The 21,969-nt window shown below is 45.5% G+C and overlaps 1 protein-coding gene across 1 annotated transcript in view; it reads right to left on the bottom strand.

Moving 5' to 3' along the window:
* The window catches only part of ZWILCH (zwilch kinetochore protein), a 109,433-nt gene that overhangs the window by 11,399 nt on the left and 76,065 nt on the right, over positions 1–21,969 (bottom strand). Inside the window, exons 12-18 of the mRNA XM_073618294.1 lie at positions 20,552–20,631; positions 19,017–19,173; positions 14,503–14,531; positions 11,182–11,318; positions 9,259–9,354; positions 6,893–7,011; positions 1,571–1,674 (exon numbers count right to left, since the gene is read on the bottom strand). Coding sequence (XP_073474395.1) covers positions 1,583–1,674; positions 6,893–7,011; positions 9,259–9,354; positions 11,182–11,318; positions 14,503–14,531; positions 19,017–19,173; positions 20,552–20,631 — 710 coding nt within the window. The 3' untranslated portion in view covers positions 1,571–1,582. The remainder of the gene's footprint in view (positions 1–1,570; positions 1,675–6,892; positions 7,012–9,258; positions 9,355–11,181; positions 11,319–14,502; positions 14,532–19,016; positions 19,174–20,551; positions 20,632–21,969) is intronic.

Here is a 21,969-nt window from a genome sequence, read left to right on the forward strand (position 1 = left end):
GCAGAGCTGGGGGTTACTACTGAGCGGGGGATCAGCAGAGCTAGGGGTTACTACTGAGCGGGGGATCAGCAGAGCTGGGGGTTACTACTGAGCGGGGGATCAGCAGAGCTGGGGGTTACTACTGAGCGGGGGGATCAGCCGAGCTGGGGGTTACTACTGAGCGGGGATCAGCAGAGTTGGGGGTTACTACTGAGTGGGGGGTCAGCAGAGCTGGGGGTTACTACTGAGTGGGGGGTCAGCAGAGCTGGGGGTTACTACTGAGCGGGGGATCAGCAGAGCTGGGGGTTACTACTGAGCGGGGGATCAGCAGAGCTGGGGGTTACTACTGAGCGGGGGGAGGGGATCAGCAGAGCTGGGGGTTACTACTGAGCGGGGGATCAGCAGAGCTGGGGGTTACTACTGAGCGGGGGATCAGCAGAGCTGGGGGTTAGTACTGAGTGGGGGATCAGCAGAGCTGGGGGTTAGTACTGAGTGGGGGATCAGCAGAGCAGGGGGTTACTACAGAGTGGGGGATCAGCAGAGCTGGGGGTTACTACTGAGCAGGGGATCAGCAGAGCTGGGGGTTACTACTAAGTGGGGGGGGGGTTCAGCAGAGCTGGGGGTTACTACTGAGCAGGGGGATCAGCAGAGCTGGGGGTTACTACTGAGCAGGGGATCAGCAGAGCTGGGGGTTAGTACTGAGTGGGGGATCAGCAGAGCAGGGGGTTACTACAGAGTGGGGGATCAGCAGAGCTGGGGGTTACTACTGAGCAGGGGATCAGCAGAGCTGGGGGTTACTACTAAGTGGGGGGGGGGGGGTTCAGCAGAGCTGGGGGTTACTACTGAGCAGGAGATCAGCAGAGCTGGGGGTTACTACTGAGCGGGGGATCAGCAGAGCTGGGGGTTAGTACTGAGTGGGGGATCAGCAGAGCAGGGGGTTACTACAGAGTGGGGGATCAGCAGAGCTGGGGGTTACTACTGAGCAGGGGATCAGCAGAGCTGGGGGTTACTACTAAGTGGGGGGGGGGTTCAGCAGAGCTGGGGGTTACTACTGAGCAGGAGATCAGCAGAGCTGGGGGTTACTACTGAGCGGGGGATCAGCAGAGCTGGGGGTTACTACTGAGCGGGGGATTTGCTGAATAAGAGTACTTATAAGCTGGGGATCTGCTGAACAAGGTTACCAATGAGCTGGGGATCTGCTAAACAGTGGCACTAATGAGCTGGGGATCTGCTGAGTGGGGGTACTGTTTGTTTTATTTTTAATTTAAAAAAAAAAAAAAAAAAAAGATCCACCTGTGGCCAGCCACATACTAGATTTGGGATCTGCTGAACATTTTATACTATTGATCTTCATTCAAATAAGTTGTAGCGTCAGTGGCACTCCGTAGTTGAAAGGCATAAAAGGATCATCGCAGGATCCATCCTGCTACATAAGACGATAATAAGGGAACTGAACTGCCTCGGATTGCCCGCTGTCCTATATCACCAAAATTATCTTTAGTTGTAAATAAAAAAAAAAAAAAACAACAAAATGCAGTTTAATAGAAAATCATTTATAAGAAATATGGTTACAATGTAGGACAATATTCACCTGTGTGAAATCTCAGCAGAAGCACACTTGACTGCAGCTGATCTGGGCTTGATAGTAAGCGACGTCCTCATTGTCCACATTGATTGTCATGTCAGTCTGTACACCTAGGAATACAAAATTCAACTCTGAAGTCACTCCATAACGATTCTTATGTCTATGGGAATATCAGAAATAATGTAGAGTTTATTCAAGCATGAGAAAAGTTCTACATCACCAAATCTGCATATTTAAAGCGTAACTCCACTTTTGTTGAGAAAAAAGTTACCAATTTTTTAAAATATTTTTTGGTTTTTAAGTAATGAACATTTCATACTTAACTGCTCTGTGCAATTCTTTTGCACAGAGCAGCCCCCTATCCTCCTTTTCTGGGGTCCCCCATCAGCATTCCTGGCCCTCATTGGAAGGACCGAATGTCCCCATAGGAAGCCACTTCCTATAGAGGGCACTTGTGTGGGCTCGATCCATTGGCTCCCGCTGATATCAGTCCACCCTGTGAAAAGGAAAAGAGCTGAGAGAGCAGCTGCCCCCTGGCACAGCGCTTGATTGAGACCAGACTCAGGTATGTATAAGGGGGGGGGGGGCATGGGGGGGGATCCTGAGGCACAAAAGGTTTTTCTTTTACTTTAATGAAGAGAATGCATTTGAAAAAAAAACAAAAAAACCTTAAAGAGTAACTCCACTTTCGTTGAGAAAAAAAAAACCATTCCCCTCTGGGTGATCTCTGTACATTGCAGGGATTTTAACAAACTTTGTTGCAGATTCCTACATTTTGTTAAGTAGTCCCTGTGTGTTGAACAAAAGGGGGTGATGGGGGCGCTAAGTGAAAAAAAAAAAAAAGAAGAAAAACCCTTGTATGACCACATGAGATGGAAATAAAGTGAACATGTGCATAAAAGTGCAACAATAAACTTTGCAGCAAAGATTAAATGACAGCCGATCAACAGGTTTCACCTAAAATCTCCTGCTCCAATCACAGCACAGGTCAGCAGGGGGCGCCCTCGTGTGTGACCAAAACCCGGAAGGAAGATGGCAACGTGCCATCGGCAGGTTATTTTATTACCTTCCAACATACAAATTTACAAAAAGGTGCCGACTTCCCAACAAGCTACCATGCTGCATGCTTACATGGAGGCCAACAATGGCAGCAGCCTACATATCTCTTATAAAGTGGACCTCCGCTCAAAAGTGAAAAGTGCCACTATTCCCTCCTTACCACCCTTACCCCCAAGGCCCCTTTCACAAGGGTCTTGGACACGGACAGAGCCCGCTCTGTTCTATGGGTGGCCAGGGGAGAGGACTCCACTGTCCGTTTACACCCAACTACCCTTCGATCTGATTTATGTTTTATTTTTTTTTGTGAACCGGATCGGACCTTCCAGCTCCGATTACCTCAATTCTCACCTAGGCGAGAACAACGTCTACTTGGGTTTGTCCCAATCCTCCTGGGACACGACCAAGCAGGCTCTGCAGGACCATTCTTAGGTTCCGTGCACACTGGAGCTCATAAACGGCCGTTCTGAACGTCGGTTGGCTGGCAGGAAAACGCTGCTTTAAAAACGCAATTTTATCAGTGTTTTGCATCGCCGCCAATGTACGTTTAGCGGCGCTAGCTTTTAACCGCGTTTCTCTGCCTCTATTCAAAATCAATGGTTCCCTATGGGAGCCCATTAATTTGAATAGAAGTCACACTGCAAGTCGGATCATCATGACTTATACGCAGCACTGATAGGCGGCACTAATAAGCAGCACTGATAGGTGGCACCGATATACAGCACCGATGGGCACTGTATGGGTATTCTGATACTGATGGGTACTCATGGGTGTCACCGATGGGCACTCATTGGTGGCACTGATAGGTGGCACTGGAGGGCACGTATGGGCGGCTCTGATAGGCAGCACTTATCAGAGGTGCTGTTAGGCATCACTGATGGGCACAGAGTGCCATCCCTAATGGGCAATGATTGCCATCCCTGGTGGGCTCTAGTGGGCTTACCTGGTGGCCATCTTTGCTGGTCCTGGGTGGGTAATAATCAATCAGTGCAGACCCCCCCCCTGTCAGGAGAGCAGCCGATCGGCTCTCCTCTACTCACATCTCTCAGGGCGAGTAGAGGAAAAGCCGATACACGGCTTATCCTGTTTACACTGTGATTGGACACGGCTGATCACGTGGTAAAGAGCCTCAGTCGGAGATGCAGTGTGTCAGACTTGTGTCATATGACGCCCAGTCAGGATAACTGAACCACTTCCGGGCCGTCATTCTGCTATAGGCCGGGCTAGAAGTGGTTAAAAGCTTCCCACCAGCAATCTGTGTATCAAGAATACCCTTTGCTGGGGATATACACAATATTATCAAAAGTATTGGGACGCCTTTACACACACATGAACTTTAACGACATCCCAGTCTTATGCTGGCCATACACTATACGAAAAATCGGCCGAAAAATCGTTCGTATAGACACTTCGTTCGTTTTTCGGCAAGTTAATGGGCACAAATCGATAATCGTTTGTGACGTTTTTGTGGAAAAAAAAAACCAACGGGAAGTTTGGAAAATTTGTGCCGAACGTACGATAAATTGCAAGGTTAATGTGTTAATGTGTGTGAACTGCCTGCACTAGGTATATGTAAAAAAAACGAACAAAAAATTATTTATTCATGTCCACTGAACAATTTATCGGTCATTACATGATGGCACGATCGTTTGCGGTCACGGTCGAACGTTTGTTTTTCGAAAATGTGTTCGGCCGATTTTTCATATAGTGTATGGCCAGCATTAGTCCGTAGGGTTCAATATTGAGTTGGCCCACCCTTTACAGCTATAACAGCTTCAACTCTTCTGGGAAGGCTGTCCACAAGGTTTAGGAGGGTGTCTATGGGAATGTTTGACCATTCTTCCAGAAGAGCATTTGTGAGGTCAGGCACTGATGTTGGATGAGAAGGCCTGGCTCGCAGTCTCCGCTCTAATTCATCCCAAAGGTGTTCTATCGGGTTGAGGTCAGGAAGAATGGTCAAACATTCCCATAGACACACTCCTAAACCTTGTGGACGGCCTTCCCAGAAGAGTTGAAGCTGTTATAGCTGCAAAGGGCGGAGCCAACTCAATATTGAACCCTACGGGCTAAGACTGGGATGTCATTAAAGTTCATGTGTGTGTAAAGGTGGGCGTCCCAATACTTTTGGTAATATAGTGTAACTATAAATGCCCCTTTCTCCGCTTAGAGCCACCAGCTGACACCTTGTGTGGTAGGTGGCTGTCAATAATCCTGGCTTTTACGGACGGCCTCTTTTTCATCACTGTGACGTCTCGGTGGCTCATTTCTCCAGCTGTACTAGACTGGACCTCTTGTCAGTACAAATCTTCAGTGTAACTTATGTAAATATTTTGAACCCAATGCACCGTTATGTCCCCTTAGACTGGGATCTGGATTATAGGCTGCAGACACGTAGTCCATTTCTTCTTTGACTGCTTCTCTTTTGTCTTTCTTTTCCTACTTAAAAGTGATATTAGACCAAAAATGTAATATATTGCAGGTTAGATGCGGTGGCTGCATTAGTTTTCTTTTCATTGGCTTTTTTCCCCCCTTCTGTTTACACCTTGTGATCTGGCCAGTAACACACCTCCGGTATTAGTGAGACACCAGCAATGAGCACAGGAGGCACAGCAGACAGCAGCATTGTTAGACTGGGGGGGGGGGGGGTGTGATAAATGTCTTAGCAGATTTGAATACAATAACTAATTGAAGCCAAACTCAATTACACACTTTATAATCAGTTACAGAAACAGTTTTTTTTCCTTTTGGGATTAAGGTTTTACACGAATAAATAAAAAGCTGATTATTTTAACCGCTTCAGCCCCGGAAGATTTGGCTGCTGAACGACCGGGCCATTTTTTTTGCGATTCGGCACTTTAACGGACAAGTGCGCGGTCAAACCAAATTTTTTCCCACAAATAGAGCTTTTATTTTGGTGGTATTTGATCATCTCTGCGGTTTTTATTTTTTGCGCTATAAACAAACAAAAAAAGAAATTTTGTACTTTTTGCTATAATAAATATCTCCAATTTTTTTTTTTGTAAAAAAAGCTAATTTTTTCCTCAGTTTAGGCGGATATGTATTCTACATATTTTTGGTAATAAAAATCGCAATAAGCGTATATTTTGATTGGTTTGCGCAAAAGTTATCGCGTCTACAAAATAGGGGATAGATTTATGGCATTTTTATTATTATATTTTTTTTCACTAGTAATGGCGGCGATCTGCGATTTTTAACGGGACTGCGATATTGCAAATTGGACCCTTTTGACACTATTTTGGGACCATTGGCATTTATACAGCGATCAGTGCTATAAAAATGCACTGATTACTGTATAAATGTCACTGGCAGGGAAGGGGTTAACACTAGGGGGGCGATCAAGGGGTTAAGTGTGTTCCCTCTCTGTGTTCTAACTGAAGGGGGGACATTTTAAAAAGAGTCACCATGACTTGTTAATTATGCAGAATAAAATGGATACATTTTGTAAATGCAGGGAAATTGTGAACACATAATAGTGACCAATTCTATTGAGAAGATAAACTTTTACAACAATAGATGATAACTTTTCAATAAAATTCATTTAAATATTTTTCCTATTTTTTCATTTCCATTTTGAGTGACCCGCTTTCAAAAGTCCCACCAGAGGTATTACACTCCTTGTGAGTGTTGTTGATTTTTTGTATAACATAGGGATGTATTGTCACATAACATAGGGATGTGGGTTTATTCTCAAAATCCAAAACTCATATTGGGGTGACACCTCTTCTATTCATAAGTGAAGGGGGGAGGGGACTGTGTAGGGGAGATGACAGATCGCTGTACACACACAGATCCCGGTTCTCAGTGTGTCACGAGCGATCGTGGGAGCCCTGGCAGTCATCGCGCCCGCCAGGCACTCGCATCAGCTCTGGGGGGCGAGCGCGCCCCTAGTGGCCACAGGTCGAAGCGACGTAACATAACGTGCCATTCTGCCGCAGTACAGCTGCGGGGGCTGGTCGGCAAGTGGTTAATCACCCCTGTCTCTGGTAAATGGTTTGTCTCATCCATGTAAACTGACATGTTCTGCCAGAGAGCTTGAGTTTCTGAAAAACAGCAGACTTGCTGGCTGGATGGCCAGATGAAAATAGAAGAAAGTAAGCTTAAAAAAAAAAAAAAAAAAAGAAAACGAATGCAGCCATCACACCTGGTAAACTGTAATAAAATAAATGTTTCTTTTGGGTTTTAATACAATTTTAAACTATATCTGAAAAATAAATGCACACAATAAAATGATGCAGTATGTTTGTGAAATACCTGAAACATCACATGGCAGATGGTCTACCGGTGGTCGGGCACTGAGCTGCCATGTGGTTTTTACTTCTTTTTGCCCATGTCCACTGATGATCTCCAGTCTCCATGTCTGAGGGTGTGAACTGCAGAGGAAACAATCAATATGAACTGTTTATTGAAAGTTTGAAGTAATCAAACATCAAAGAGCATAATAGATCCTTCATTTTGTTATTTACTAAAAACTGGAGAATGCAAAATCTGGTGCAGCTCTGTGCAGAAACCAATGTTTTTCTATGGCGGATGCTCTTGCCAATGTCTCTGACTTTACATATGGATAAACCTTGTCTATCACATATGCAAATATGTATATTAACCACTTGCTACCCAGGCCGATTCTGACATTTCTCTCCTACATGTAAAAAAAAAAATCATAATTTTTTTTTTTTTGCTAGAAAATTACACAGAACCCCCAAAAATTATATATATATATATATATATATATATATATATATATATTAGCAGAATAAAATGGTGGTCGTTGCAACTTTTTATTTTGCACGGTATTTGCGCAGCATTTTTTCAAATGCGTTTTTTTTGGGGAAAAAGAAAAAGTTTCATGCATTAAAAAAAAAAACAAAAAAAAAAAAACGTAAAGTTAGCCCAATTTTTTTTATATAATGTGAAAAGAGGATGTTACGCCAATTAAATTGATACCTAACATGTCACGGTTCAAAATTGCACACGCTCGTGGAATGGCACCAAACTTCGGTACTTGAAATTCCCCATAGGCGACGTTTAGAAATTTTTAACGGTTACCCGTTTAGAGTTGCAGAGGAGGTCTAGCACTAGAATTATTGCTCGATGATACCTCACATGTGTGATTTGAACACTGTTTACATTTGCGGGCGTGACTTATGTATGCGTTTTCTTCGGTGCGTGAAATCACGGGGATAGGGATTCTTTAACCACTTACAGGGCACTTAGAAAACCTTCCCGCCCAGGCCAATTTTCAGTGCTGTCGCAATTTGAATGACAATTGCGCGGTCATGCTACATTGTACCCAAACACATTTTTTATCATTTTGTTCCCACAAATAGAGCTTTATTTTGGTGGTATTTGATCAGCTCTGCGATTTTTATTTTTTGCGTAGCAAATAAAAAAAGACCGAAAATTTTGCAAAAAAAAAAAAAAAAAGTTTTTTTGTAAATAAGTACGTTTTCTTTAATGACAGGCACTGATATGGCTGCACTGACAGGCACTGATGGGCACCGATGAGGTGGCACTGATGGGCACTGATAAACAGCACTGGTATGCGGCACTGATGGGCACTTATGGGTGGCACTGATGCGTACTTATGGGTGGCACTGATAGGTGGCATGGATGGGCACTGATAGGTGACATTGCTGGGCATCCCTGTTTGGTCATGTAAACATGATATGCCAGTCAGTGTCCATTTGTGGGCACTGATTGGCATATTTTGGGCATTTTTTTTGTGGATGGCCATGGGGGATGTACCTAGCCATCCACATGCTGGGGACTTCCCTGGTGGTCATGGGGGCTTCCCTGGTGGTCTAGTGTGGGTATCTGAGGGGGGGCTGCGCTGATAAACAATCAGCGCATACCCCCTGTCAGGAGAGCCACCGATCGGCTCTCCTCTACTCGCATCTGTCAGACCGTCATTGGACACGGCTGATCACGTGATAAAGAGCCTCCGCCGGAGGCTCTTTACCGAGATCGGTGTAGCGGTGTGTCAGACTGACACACTGCACCACCGATCGCCGTGATGCGCGCCCCCACGGACGCGCGCCGTCATGTTATCCTGCTGGACATCATATGACGCCCAGTCAAGATAACCGAACAATCGCCTGCCCGTCATTCTGCTATAGGCCGGGCGGGGAGTGGTTAAAAAAATATTTTTTTCTTTTTTCTTTTTGAATTTTTTGTATTGAACACTGTCGCTTTAAGAAAAAAAAAATCTGATCACTTTTATTGCTGTCAAAAGGAATGTAAACATCCCTTGTGACAGTAATAGGTGGTGACAGGTACTCTTTATGGAGAGATCAGGGGTCTATAAGACCCCAAATCCCTCCTTTGCACTTCAAAGTATTCAAAACGCCAAAATTTGCGTTTTGGAATACTGTAAATTTTTTTTAATCGGCGCCGTTGCCAGCCAAGTAAACCGGAAGTGACGTTGCTTCCGTGGTTTTACACCGGTGATCCAATCAAAGCCCTTGCCGGCTTCGCTTGGGACTCCAAAAAGCCGGCGGAACGTGCCGGATGGTCGCTCCCGGGCTACCGGAGCACTCACAATCACTTTAAGTGGAAATTAAGCGGGCCAAAGTAAAAGCATAAAAGGAAAAAAATACATGACTTGGACCATTTAGACTTACTTTTGGTAAAAACTGCCGATAACCGTCGGTCTGATTGGAAGCTTAAACACATGCTGCTCATTCCAGGGGTTCTCTTTGTAATGCTTGAGACAGATTCTGTGTAAGAGGAAACAAATGGGCATCAATGTCTGCTTGGTGAAATCAACAGAACTGACATATCTAATATATAAAACTGCAGAAATCTAGAAGATGCCATATAATGTAAATTTTCAGTAGAAAAAGTGCTACTCAGACCAACCAATCTGAATGCACAGAAATGTGTATTATTATTTGTTATGGGCTGGAGCGTAGTGTATTGAATAAACATGGACCGAAATTCGTCCTGTTCAGCAGGGAATAGCTGGATTTTGATCCATGTTATGTATGGGCACCCTGGTGGTGCAATCTACTGATCGACTTGTGTACAACCTGCCCCTCGGGTTATTTTCCAAACAATCTGTGCCGGCAGCACTGATCATTGTATTGATGGCTGGGGAGGTCCCCCCCCGCTGTCAGAACACAAAGGCACAGCGGGAGATATATCCCCATCCACCCCCAATGTGTCGATGAGGGATTTGGATCTTTTTTTTTTTAATTCAACGCCCCTGGTTGAAAGAAAAAAAAAAAAAAAGATCAATGTATGGACGCCCCAAGTCTGGATATCTGCTCTAGCAATGCTACAGTAACTTAATCCTATGTCTTAGGCAGGCCATAGATTATGTAATTTTCATTCCTGGAAACACAGTTTACAGAAAAGAAAAGAAAAAAAAAATAAATAAATAAAAATCGCTCGATTCACCCATCAATGCAGTCAATGTTGATGGGGGAATTCCTCCCGTGGAGCTATTGTGTTCTCCCGGCGGGGATGGGGGGTTCGCAGGAAGCCGTCCCTACCAGGAAAACACAATGATAAGCCACCAGCAATAATTGCATGCTAAAAATGCGACATACTGGTTGTGTTTCAGGCCCACATACAATCCCTGTTCAAATCATGCCGCCTTAGCCTCCGCAACATTTCCAGAATATGCCCCTTTTTAACTAATGACACTACCAAGCTTCTAATTCACTCCCTGGTTATCTCTCGCCTCGACTACTGTAACTCCCTCCTCATTGGATTACCTTTACATAGACTATCCCCCCTTCAGTCCATAATGAATGCCGCTGCAAAACTCATCCACCTTACAAACCACTCAGTGTCTGCTCCCCCTCTCTGCCAATCCCTCCATTGGCTTCCACTCACCCAACGAATAAAATTCAAAATACTAACAATAATTTACAAAGCCATCTATAACTCTGCCCCCAGCTATATCACTAACCTACCTGTAGTCCCAAAATACCAACCAAGCCGCTCTCTTTGGTCCTCCCAAGACCTCCTGCTCTCTTGCTCCCTTGCCACCTCCTCACATGCTCGCCTCCAGGATTTCTCCAGAGCTTCTCCCATCCTTTGGAACTCCCTACCCCAATCTGTCCAACTGTCCCCTAATCTATCCATCTTTAGACGATCCCTGAAAACCCTTCTCTTCAAAGAATCCTATCCTGCTTCTAACTAACACTGTTTTACTTCCTCCATCAGTTCATCCCCCACAGCTATTACCTTTTGTATCAATTGACCCTCCCTTTTTAGATTGTAAGCTCTAGCGAGTAGGGCCCTCTGATTCCTCTTGTACCAAATTGTAATGTAACTGTACTGCCTGCCTTCATGTTGTAAAGCGCTGTCCAAACTGTTGACGCTATATAAAACCTGTATAATAATAATAATACGCAAGTAGCTGGATGGATCGACTTGGGTGCAATCAGCCTGCCCATAGTTAGATCGAATGCCAGCTGGTCTCTGCTGAACGGGCCGGGATTCGATCCATCTATGGCCGGCTTTAGGAGTCTGACGTTCTCATTAATTTTCATACAGTAAGTACTTTGTTAGGATCCGTCTATAAAATTACTCACTGTGTGAGAGGAAAGAGGTTCTCATGCTCCAGGCTGAGGAAAGCATTGCAATGTGCTACCACTTCAAGCATATGATGCAGTTTCTTAACACGATGCACCTGCTCCTGCAGATCCACTGATGTGCTGACGAAGTAATCCTAAAAGAATATAAAATGAGGACAGATAATTACATGGGACATAGACAGTGGCAGCTGGTGTTTTTTTTTTGGGGGGGGGCAGCAAAATAAAAAAAAAAAAAAAAAAATCCCCCCGCGCTGTTTGCTGGTCGGTCCGGCACTTACCCCATCGGTGGGGGCGGGGGGCAGGCAGCATGGTGCAGCTGCTACATGTCCTCTGCTCCATGGCAGCTTCTACCTCCTCCTAGACCTCCAAAAGGATTGCCTGTCCTTTCAGCCAATCGGGTGACTGGTGTCAAAACCGGCTTCCTGATTGGCCAGGAGGAGGGTCAGTGTTACAACAGCGAATATTCATTTGCTGTTGTAACACACCTGGGTGGGATCAGAGCGCACTCTCTGGTGACCCGAGTCCACCCTATATTATATTAAAATCTATTAAACTATTAGAGCCTCTGGAAAAAGAATGGGAAAGAGGGGGGGTTTGAAACAAAACTCCCCCGGGACTTTTAAGGTGCTTCAAAATATTAAGTGAAAAAAATATAGAAAAACATGTACGCTATAGTTATAAAAAATATATGATTTTTATTCAAAATGTAACTCTAAAAACATGTGTCCCTAGAGAATGAGACACCATCACCACACTTCGGGGGCGCATGAAGACAGAGTCAACTTAATTTCATAACAATCTGCTGCTCGACATGTTTCGCTCTAATACGAGCTTCTTCAGGAGTTTAAGTCTTCTTAAGTCTTCTTCAGACTCTAAAGCCTCTGGCTCTAATCAGTGCTTCAAAACCCCCCCCCCCCAATTGGAATCCATGCGCCGATGTCCTGAAAGGGGCCGGACGCAAGGATGGACATAGACAACAGTAACAAAGTTGGTGTCATCATTAGGTCAAAGCAGATGTACAATTATATGAGAGAGTATTAGTAAAAAGTTTAGAAATTCCTCCTATCAGCAAACAGAGATTTGCTTTTATTCTCAAGTGCAAAAGGTTTGCTCACCTCTATGGGCATGCAGTAATAGGCGCTGCGACAGTAGCGGGCAAAGCACCCACAATGTACTTCCCTGTCAGAACGGGGATCTGTTTGTTTACATTGACAGATCCCCGTTCTGGAGCTCTGTGGAGCAATCGTGGGTGGCCGGCAAACATCGCGGCTGCCGGCCACCTGCATCACCTCCACCGACGCCGTGCAGCAGGCGCCCGCGCGCCCGATAAAGCTCTTAAAGGAGCCGACGTATCGGTACAGCGATTTGCAGGAAGGAGCGGACCTGCCCCAGTATAATGACGGCAGCTGGTCGGCAAGTGGTTAAGAAATAAAATTTGGATTGATTTTTGAGTGCGCAATGGTGCACTGTCAGCCGATTCAAAATAATAGGCTGCCTTAAAGCAGAACTTGATAAAAAATAATGTTCTTTAGAAAGGACTAACTTCACTAGGATTGCACCAATACCGATACTAAGCATTTGCGCGAGAGCTTGCACTCGTGTAAATTCTCAGATACCTTTGTGGTGCCATTTGAGCCCAAACAAAATGAATAAGCTCAAAACGCGTTGCGATTCCTGTCTGAATCACATGTCGTTTCCCACACCGCTCCTGTGTGAACTCAGGCTTTTCATAGTGGCTTCAGCCCGGGTTCACACAGGAGCAGTGCGGGAAACAACATGTGATTCAGACACAAATCACACTGCATTCCTGGCTAAAATCACATGCGACTGATTGTGTCATTGATGGGCACTGCTGGGGCTTTCCCGTAATCAGTGCCCTGATTACAGGAAAGCCCCAGCAGCGCCCACTAGTGCCAATCAGTGCCCATAAGTGATGCCAGTCAGTGCAGCCTTTCAGTGCCTGCTCATCAGTGCTGCCCATCATTGCTGCCCATCAGTGCCTCCCATCAGTGACACCTATCAGTGCCCGCTATCAGTGGGGCATATTAGTGCCTCCTCATCAGTGCCACCTAATCAGTGCCCATCAGTGAAGGAGAAAAATTACTTATTTACAAAATTTCCTGACAGAAACTAACAACATTTTTGGTCTTTTTTTTTGTAAGAAATAAAAAAACCCAGCAGTGATTAAATACCACCAAAAGAAAGCTCTATTTGTTTTAAGAAAATTATGAAAAATTCATTTGGATACAGTGTTGCATGACTGCACAATTGTCATTCAAAGTGTAACAGCTCTGAAAGCTGAAAAATGGCCTGGGCAGGAAGGGGGGTGAAAGTGCCCGGTAACAAAGTGGTTAAACAATATAGACACTTATTTTTTTTATGTTTTACATAGCTATACCTACAGAAGAAGCCAGCCTGAAGTGATCCAACAGAACTAAAGTTCCACTTTAAAAAGGGGTTGTAAACCCTCAATTTTTTTTCACCTAAATGCATTCTATGCATTTAGGTGAAAAACCTTCTTTAGTGCAGCAGCGCCCCTGAGCCCCCCTTATACTTACCTGAGCCCCATAATTCCCACGACAGGAACGAGCACACCAGCTCCGGCCACTGTCTCGTGTCCTGATTGGATAGATTGATAGCAGGGCAGCCATTGGCTCCTGCTGCTGTCAATCGAATCCAGGGGGCGGAGCAGAGTCCTGCTGTCTGTGTCAACAGACGCAACAGCAGAACACAGGAGCGCGCCTGCACGGGTGTCCCGAAGGAGCGTGCTTCTCCGATGGGGCACTCGGGAAGGGGAGGAGCCACCAGCACCGCTAGAGGGCCCCAGAAGAGGAGGATCGGGGCCACTGCGCAAAACCAACTGCACAGTGGAGGCAAGTATGACTTTTTTTTTTTTTTTTTTTAAAGGAACCTTTACAACCCCTTTAAAGTTCCATAACAACTTGCGTTAATGCAATGGTGTAAATAGGTCCTTCGTTTTCATATACTAATGTGCACATTTAACTCATCTTGTGTCGCGTCTTTATTGAATGTCAGCGCACAGTAAGCAAGTAAAAAGTTTGTAGAAGAGTTATTGCTGAATGCCTCTAAAGTAACGGCCGCACGGTTTTCAAATTGTGAGGAGGTCCCCCCACCCGCTGGGATAAGGAGGGGGCGGATCGGGGGGGTAAGGCTGTGGATGCTCAACATATTACATGTTACAACCTAAATACGAGTGTAGCATGTAACATGTTGAGAAACGTGAAATTATGCTTTAACTGCATATAATTCTACTTTCTCCAGGCCTACGAACAGAAAACATTTTACGAATTCACTTACCAAGTAATTAAAAGTTGCAAGTTCTCGACCTGTCAAAGAGAAATATCCTGTTACATTATGAAATAAAATGCACGCAGTCCCACTTATATATCTAGGATATAGGCAGTGAAACCTACACATAGTACTGAACACAATGAAAAGCTATGATCCCCTGGTCAACAAATCAAGTACAAAAAGTCAAAGCAACCAGGTAGGTGCTCTTCATTAGCCGACTTCTGTAACATGACAGAGATTTGTGGCTGTGGACAAAGACACCGGTCTAGCATGTCGTTTTCATACAAGAGGCTAAAAGCATCTTGAAGAGGAAAATACATTTAGGTGGATATATATAGAGCTATAGATAGAGATTATATATATATATCTATAGCTATATCTATAGATGGATAGATAGATACATATATCTATCTATCTATCTCTCTCTATAGATATCTATACATAGATATATATATATCTATATATATATTTTGTTAAGTCCCACCAAGCAGTGGTTTTAATTATTGTTAGGTCACACAAATAATATTGTGACTGCTCTACGATTAAAAAAATAACCACGTTAATGCATAGAAGATTCCATTAATCAATAAAATAAAATAATCCTCAATACATGGATGTTATAAATAACTAAAATGTCTACTTCCGGAACGCTCACTGTACTGTACATGTGCAGCCTGGCAGCGCTGGATCACTTATATGTAGGTGGTCCAATATTTTTGGTTAGGGAGCGCACGTGCGCCCGCCACTCTGGCTGTGCCGTCATTCGCTACAGCACAAGCCGATCAGTGGGTCAGCTTGTGCTGTAGCGAATGACAGCCAGAGCGGCGGGCGCACGCACGCACCCTAGCCGAAAATACTGGTCCATCTACATATAAGTGATCCAGCACAGCCAGGCTGCACATGTACAGTGAGCATTCAGGAAGTGGATATTTTAGGTATATAGGAAGTGTATTTTTAGTTATTCGCTCAACTATAGTTAGTTGAGCGAATGACAGAAGAGAGCCCTGTGTTGGTAAACAACACAGAGCTCTCTACAGACAGCAGCGATGTGCGGTTATTTTTCTCCCTGCAAAGTAGGAATATAAACCGGCACAATGCTTAGTAAAAAAAACAGCACACATTACACATTGCTAGGCACACAGGTAACCCTTTGATTTCCCCTAAATGTTAATCACTTCTCAGCCAGTGCCATTAGCACAGTAACAATGCATATTATTAGCAGTGACCACTGTATTAATGTCACCAGTGATTTCAGTGGCAGTTAGTCAGTTCCCGCAAAGTGTCAGTTCGTGTCAGATTTCCCACCACACGATCACAGTCCCACTATAAGTCGCTGATCACCTCCATTGCTAGTATACAAGAATAAAAAAAATTCCGGTATATATAATCATTTGTAGACGCTACAACTGTCACGCAAACCAATCAATATTCACTTATTGGGATTTTTTTTTTTTTTACCAAAGACATATAGCAGAATACAGTTTGGCCAAAATTCATGAAGAAATTTAATTTAAATTTCTTTTTAATGGATAGGTTTTATAACAGAAAGTAAAAAATATGGATTTTTTTTTTTCGTTTATATAATAAAAAAATAAAAAACCCAGTGGTGATCCAATACCACCAAAAGAAAGCTCTATTTGTGGGAAAAAAAATTATATACATTTAATTTGGATACATGCATGACCATGCAATTGACAGTTAAAGTAACACAGTGAACAATAGCAAAAATTGGCCTGGTCATGAAGGGGGGGTAAAACCTTCCAGAGTTCAAGTGGTTAAAAAAAAAAAAAAAAACTTATCAAAAAGTGTCTTCCATCATCCAGTTCATGAAGTGCAGGGGCACTCAACACGTTGCCGGTGGAGCCCTCTCATGTGGCCTACGACCTCAAACCAAGGAAGCACATTGCTCATGCTCTGGGATGGTGGGTTAGCATGCCCACATCAACGTGTTGCCGACCGGCTATCCCAGAGCCTCTTAGTGCTTAGATGGCTCCAGCAGTGGAGGAAGCAGGCGGCTGCGGAGGGAGCAGGAGCCCCCATAAGCTGATGCTTCCTCTGTAGCGCCAGCTCCTGTACCAGGCAGAGTGATACCAAGTGCATTTCACCTGGGACTTTTCTAGAAGCCTGGAGAGCAATGCTAGCAGAAGCTGGAGCAGGAAAAGGTCAGTGTATAATTATCATCACATACACTGCACTTTTGCAATGGGCATATTAGTACTTATAAAAAAAAAGGGTTATTAGGCTGCTTTTACAATGATCTGCAGGTGTTGTGCAGTGCACCCACAGCTTTCCTGCACTGAGCCATAGACTTCTATTATATCCAGAGGGTTTGGTGCGAAGGATCCAGAATGCATGGGTTTTGGTGTGCTTTCAGAAAGTGCACCACACCTGCAAGATTAAATAGAAGTCTATGGCTCAGTGCAGCTCACCCACAGGAAAGCTGCAGGCGCACTGCACTGCACCCACAGTGTGGGTAAACCGCAGCGCATGAGTGGAAAAGCAGCCTTATAGGGGGCTCCGGACAGTAAGGGCTCATTTAAAATTGGGTTTGGGGGACGGTAAAACTCCACAGTTCATTGCGACCCGTTACCAAATCACTTAAGTGGCCCTCGCTCTTCAAAAGGTTGAGCACCCCTGATATAGTGCAATAAAATTCATCCATCAGTGTTCAAATATCATGCATCAAATATATAAAGAGTCCAGTGCAAAAAATTGTGCAATACATGCAGTGTTACAAAGAAAAGGTGCAATGGTGCTTCAGAAAGCAAGTGTCCACAAAATATCCTCCTTCCCTACGCCTTTTGATGTGTCATCATTCCGTCCCCAATGATGACATCACGGCGAAACGCATACGATGGGGTTTGATTGGAGTGACGTCAACCTGTTCGCGCTTGTCCGCTCGCAGCCTGAGGTTTGCGGATGGAGCCCGCAATAGAAAAAAAAAAATCCCAATAAGCGTATATTGATTCGTTTGCGCAAAAGTTCTAGCATCTATAACTATGGGATATTTTTATTTATAAATTTTTTTTTTTTTACTAGTAATGGCGGTGATCGCGACTTATAGCAGGACTGTGATATTACAGAGAACATTCTGACACTTTTTTGGAACTAGTGACAATAATACATCGATCAGTGCAAAAAATAGGCACTGTCACTGTACGAACGACACTGGCTGGGAAGGGGTTAACAGGGGTGATCAAAAGGTTAACTGTGTACCTAGCCACTGTTTTACAATACAGTGTGAGGTGTTTTTACTAGTGGAAGAGATAGAATTTATTCCCTGCGTTGCAGGGACACAAATTCCATCCCCACAGCGATCTGCCTTGTTTACATTGGCAGATTGCAGTTCTGTGTCTCTGCCCGACGATCAGCAGGTGCCGGCGGACATGGAGTACCTGGTACCCGCCAATCTGCTCCCGCTGTGTGTAGTCACAGCGGGTGCGAGCCGCAGGCAGCACGCATTCATGCCCCCCTACCCGGAAATGCGGGATACGCGTATATATAATCCTGCACACAGCTGCCGCTCTGTAAAACTGCCATAGGGCTCAGCAACCAGTTAAACAATATTGTTTTTGAGTGACTGCAGCTGCAGATTAGTAGTAATGGTAGATAGGAATTTTTTTTTCACGTGGCGCCGACTAAATTCTGAAAGACTTTGTTAAGTCAGTTATAGTCACCTCCTGTCCAGGTCACACGCCATCGCGGTTTCTAGGTTGGGGGGGGGGGGGGGCGCACTTATCCAGTGCCGCAATGGCTCCCTCTATTCCCCTCAGCTGACGGCAGCCTTCTCTTTGATACTGAGAGGACCCCACCAGTGGCCATCCAATGGGAAGTGTTCAAGTCACACAGGCAGTGACGTAGACACCCGACAAAAGGACCGATGCAGAAAGTAAACAGAAGAGGAGAAGACATGGGGCCGGAGCATCACATAACCATGGCTACAGATAAGTAAAAAGGGCTTTTAGGTAAGGTTTGTTATTTTGCTGCATGTGGCAATTAGTTATAGGCTGGTGGGGGGATGATTTTATTGCAGAGTGGGGTTTTAAAGGGGTTGTAAACCCTCGCGTTTTTTCAACTCAGAGGTGAAAAACCTCTTGTAATGCACGAGCCCCCCCCCCCCCCTTTTACTTACCTGAGCACGATCGTTTCTGCGCCAGGGACGAGCACACCCGCTCCAGCCTCTGTCTCGGGTCCCGATTGGATAGATTAATAGCAGCGCAGTCATTGGCTCCCGCTGCTGTCAACCAAATCCAATGACAACGGAGCCGAGTCCTGCTATCTGTGTCAATGGATGCAGCAGCAGAACATGGGAGCGCGCCCGCACGGGTTCCTCCAAGGGAGAGCGCTTCTCAGATGGGGCACTAAAGAAGAGTAGGAGCCAGGAGCACCGCTGAGGGACCCCAGAAGAGGAGGATTGGGGCCAGGAGGTAAGCAGAACGTTTTTTTTTTAAAAACAAACTTTAATAACATACACTGTTCCCCATAAAGAATTTCACAGATCTGATGTTTTCAGTGCTAACCTATAAAGGAGTTCAAATAATCTTTTTTCATCTTGTCTAGACCAATCTCAAGCAGCATGCGGATAGGAGTAAGGCCTGAAAGAGGGATACTTTTCATCTCTCCATGGTACGATTGTTGTATTAGTTGACTCAGGGTACTGCTGCTCCCACGATGGATCTGCGAAAAGCAGTTGCAAAAAAATTATATTGACAAACTGGAAAAATGACAAAGTATTCAAACTAAAAAACAGACCTACCACTTGCCTATTCTCACACCTCTCATGTATATACTGTATGTAAAAATCTAAATTTTTGCTAGAAAATGACTTAGAACCCCAAACATTATGTATTTTAATTTCTGAAGAGGAGGCCCTAGAGAATAAAATGGTGCGCAGCAGTTATTCAAACAATTACAAATGTTTGGGGGAAAATACACTTCAAGCAAAAACGCTAAACCTGCTCTCTGCCACATTCTAAACCTAAATGATCTAACCCTGTAAAGCAAAAATCGCTATACTTACCTCTTCTGCAGCCGATCTGGTCCGGTCCCAGCATCAGCTGTCAGCGGCGGCTTCAACGTGGAGGCGGGTGAAGGAGGGGCAGCCGACAACGGAAGCCCCATATTAAGTCTATGGGTGATGTCACTTCCCAGCCATTTTACAGCCGTTGTCAGACCTCTCCTGCACACAGCTTCCGATAGATTAGGTTTAGAATGTGGCAGAGAGCAGGTTTAGCGTTGGTTAGTTTTTGCCTGGGCTTTTATGAACTTTAGTGCACGTAAAGACAATATAATACCCAATTTTCTGGTAAAATATAAAAGATGGTGTTATGCCGAGTAAATAGATACCAAACAAGTCAAACTTTAATATTGCGCACGCACCCGTGGAACGCGACGAACTACGTAACACTTTACAGGTTACCACTTCAGATTTACACAGGAGATCTGGTGCTAGAATTATTGCTCTCGAGTTGACAGATGTGGCCATACCCCACATGTGGCCACCGGTCCTCCTCTTCTGGGGTCCCCCGGCGGCACTGGTAGCTCCTCCCCGCATCTAGTGCCCACATTGGAGAAGACTCTCCTAAGGTGGACACCCGTGCGGGCGCGCTCCTGAGTCCTGTTTCTGTGTCCATTCACACAAAGTGCAGGACTCAGCCCCGCCCCCTGCATCATTGGATTTGATTGACAGCAGCAGGAGCCAATGGCTGCGCTGCTATCAATCTATCCAATCAAGAGCCGAGACAACGGGCAGGGAGGTAGAGCACCGTCAGTGTCAGAAATTTTTTCACCTTAATGCATAGGATGCATTAAGGTGAAAAAAAACACAAAAGTTTACAACCCCTTTAAGTAAGTTCACAATTTTGTGTTGGGCTGCATTAGTAGCCGTCTTGGACCGCAGGTTAGATACCCTTTGTTTACATCGTTTTCTTTACCTTAGCAGTTCAAAGGTCGTCTTTTGTCTACTCTATCTTTTAGTAATGTAGCAATGAAGTTCTTATTCAACTTGTATAATAGTATTGCTATAAAGTTAAAGATTGGGGTATAAATCACTTACCCAGGGGTGCACTTCGCCATATCTCATAGCCTGGATGACCAGAGAAAAGCAGGTTACAACATCTTGGTAACAGGAAACGCCTTCATAATAAAAACACAAAAAAGGTTTAATTAGCCTTTGCTTCCAGGAAGTCATTACAAAGAGGCTGCAGGAGATCAGTGGCACCAAAATGTCACAAAGGATGAGAAAAAGCCAATCATGATACGCAGTACTTTAGCAAACTAAATGTGGTCCAGTTAGGGTTTTAGGTATCTGAATATAGCTTAGTGAACTTTGCTGCAATAAGCACAAACACTATGGGGTTGGATTTACTAAATGCATATAGACTCAGGGCCGGATTTGCCACAAGGCCACCGAGGCCAGGCCTCGGGGCGGCAGTGGTGTAGGGGCGCCCCCCTTTCGTGCTGCACATTAAAGTCTGTTATGGGCACCAGTGCCCAGTGATTGCGCCGCCCGGCGCCATTTTTAAAAAAATCGAGGGTAGCTAGCAATGTCAGCGGTGCGGCGGCGGGGGGAGAGAGATGACATCTCTCATTGCCCGCACCGCTGTTCCGCCCTCCTCCTTCTGATGGCAGGCAGCATGGCAAGGGACATCCCAATCTGGTGGCAAGTGACATCCCCATCTGGTGGCAGGCATGGTGGCAAGTGACACCCCCATCTGGTGGCAGGCAGCGTGGCAAGTGACACCCCCATCTGGTGGCAGGCAGCGTGGCAAGTGACATCCCCATCTGGTGGAAGGGCAGCGTGGCAAGGGACATCCCCATCTGGTGGCAGGCATGGTGGCAAGTGACACCCCCATCTGGTGGCAGGCAGCGTGGCAAGTGACACCCCCATCTGGTGGCAGGCAGCGTGGCAAGTGACATCCCCATCTGGTGGAAGGGCAGCGTGGCAAGGGACATCCCCATCTGGTGGCAGGCATGGTGGCAAGTGACACCCCCATCTGGTGGCAGGCATAGTGGCAAGTGACACCCCCATCTGGTGGCAGGCAGCGTGGCAAGGGACATCCCCATCTGGTGGCAGGCAGCGTGGCAAGGGACATCCCCATCTGGTGGCAGGCAGCGTGGCAAGGGACATCCCCATCTGGTGGCAGGCAGCGTGGCAAGGGACATCCCCATCTGGTGGCAGGCAGCGTGGCAAGTGACATCCCCATCTGGTGGCAGGCAGCGTGGCAAGTGACATCCCCATCTGGTGGCAGGCAGCGTGGCAAGGGAATCCCCATCTGGTTGCAGGCAGCGTGGCAAGGGACATCCCCATCTGGTGGCAGCGTGGCAAGTGACATCCCCATCTGGTGGCAGGCATGGTGGCAAGTGACATCCCCATCTGGTGGCAGGCAGCGTGGCAAGGGACATCCCCATCTGGTGGCAGGCAGCGTGGCAAGGGACATCCCCATCTGGTGGCAGGCAGCGTGGCAAGGGACA

This window comes from Aquarana catesbeiana, linkage group LG03, assembly GCF_042186555.1.
Source record: "Aquarana catesbeiana isolate 2022-GZ linkage group LG03, ASM4218655v1, whole genome shotgun sequence".
Lineage (NCBI taxonomy): Eukaryota > Metazoa > Chordata > Amphibia > Anura > Ranidae > Aquarana > Aquarana catesbeiana.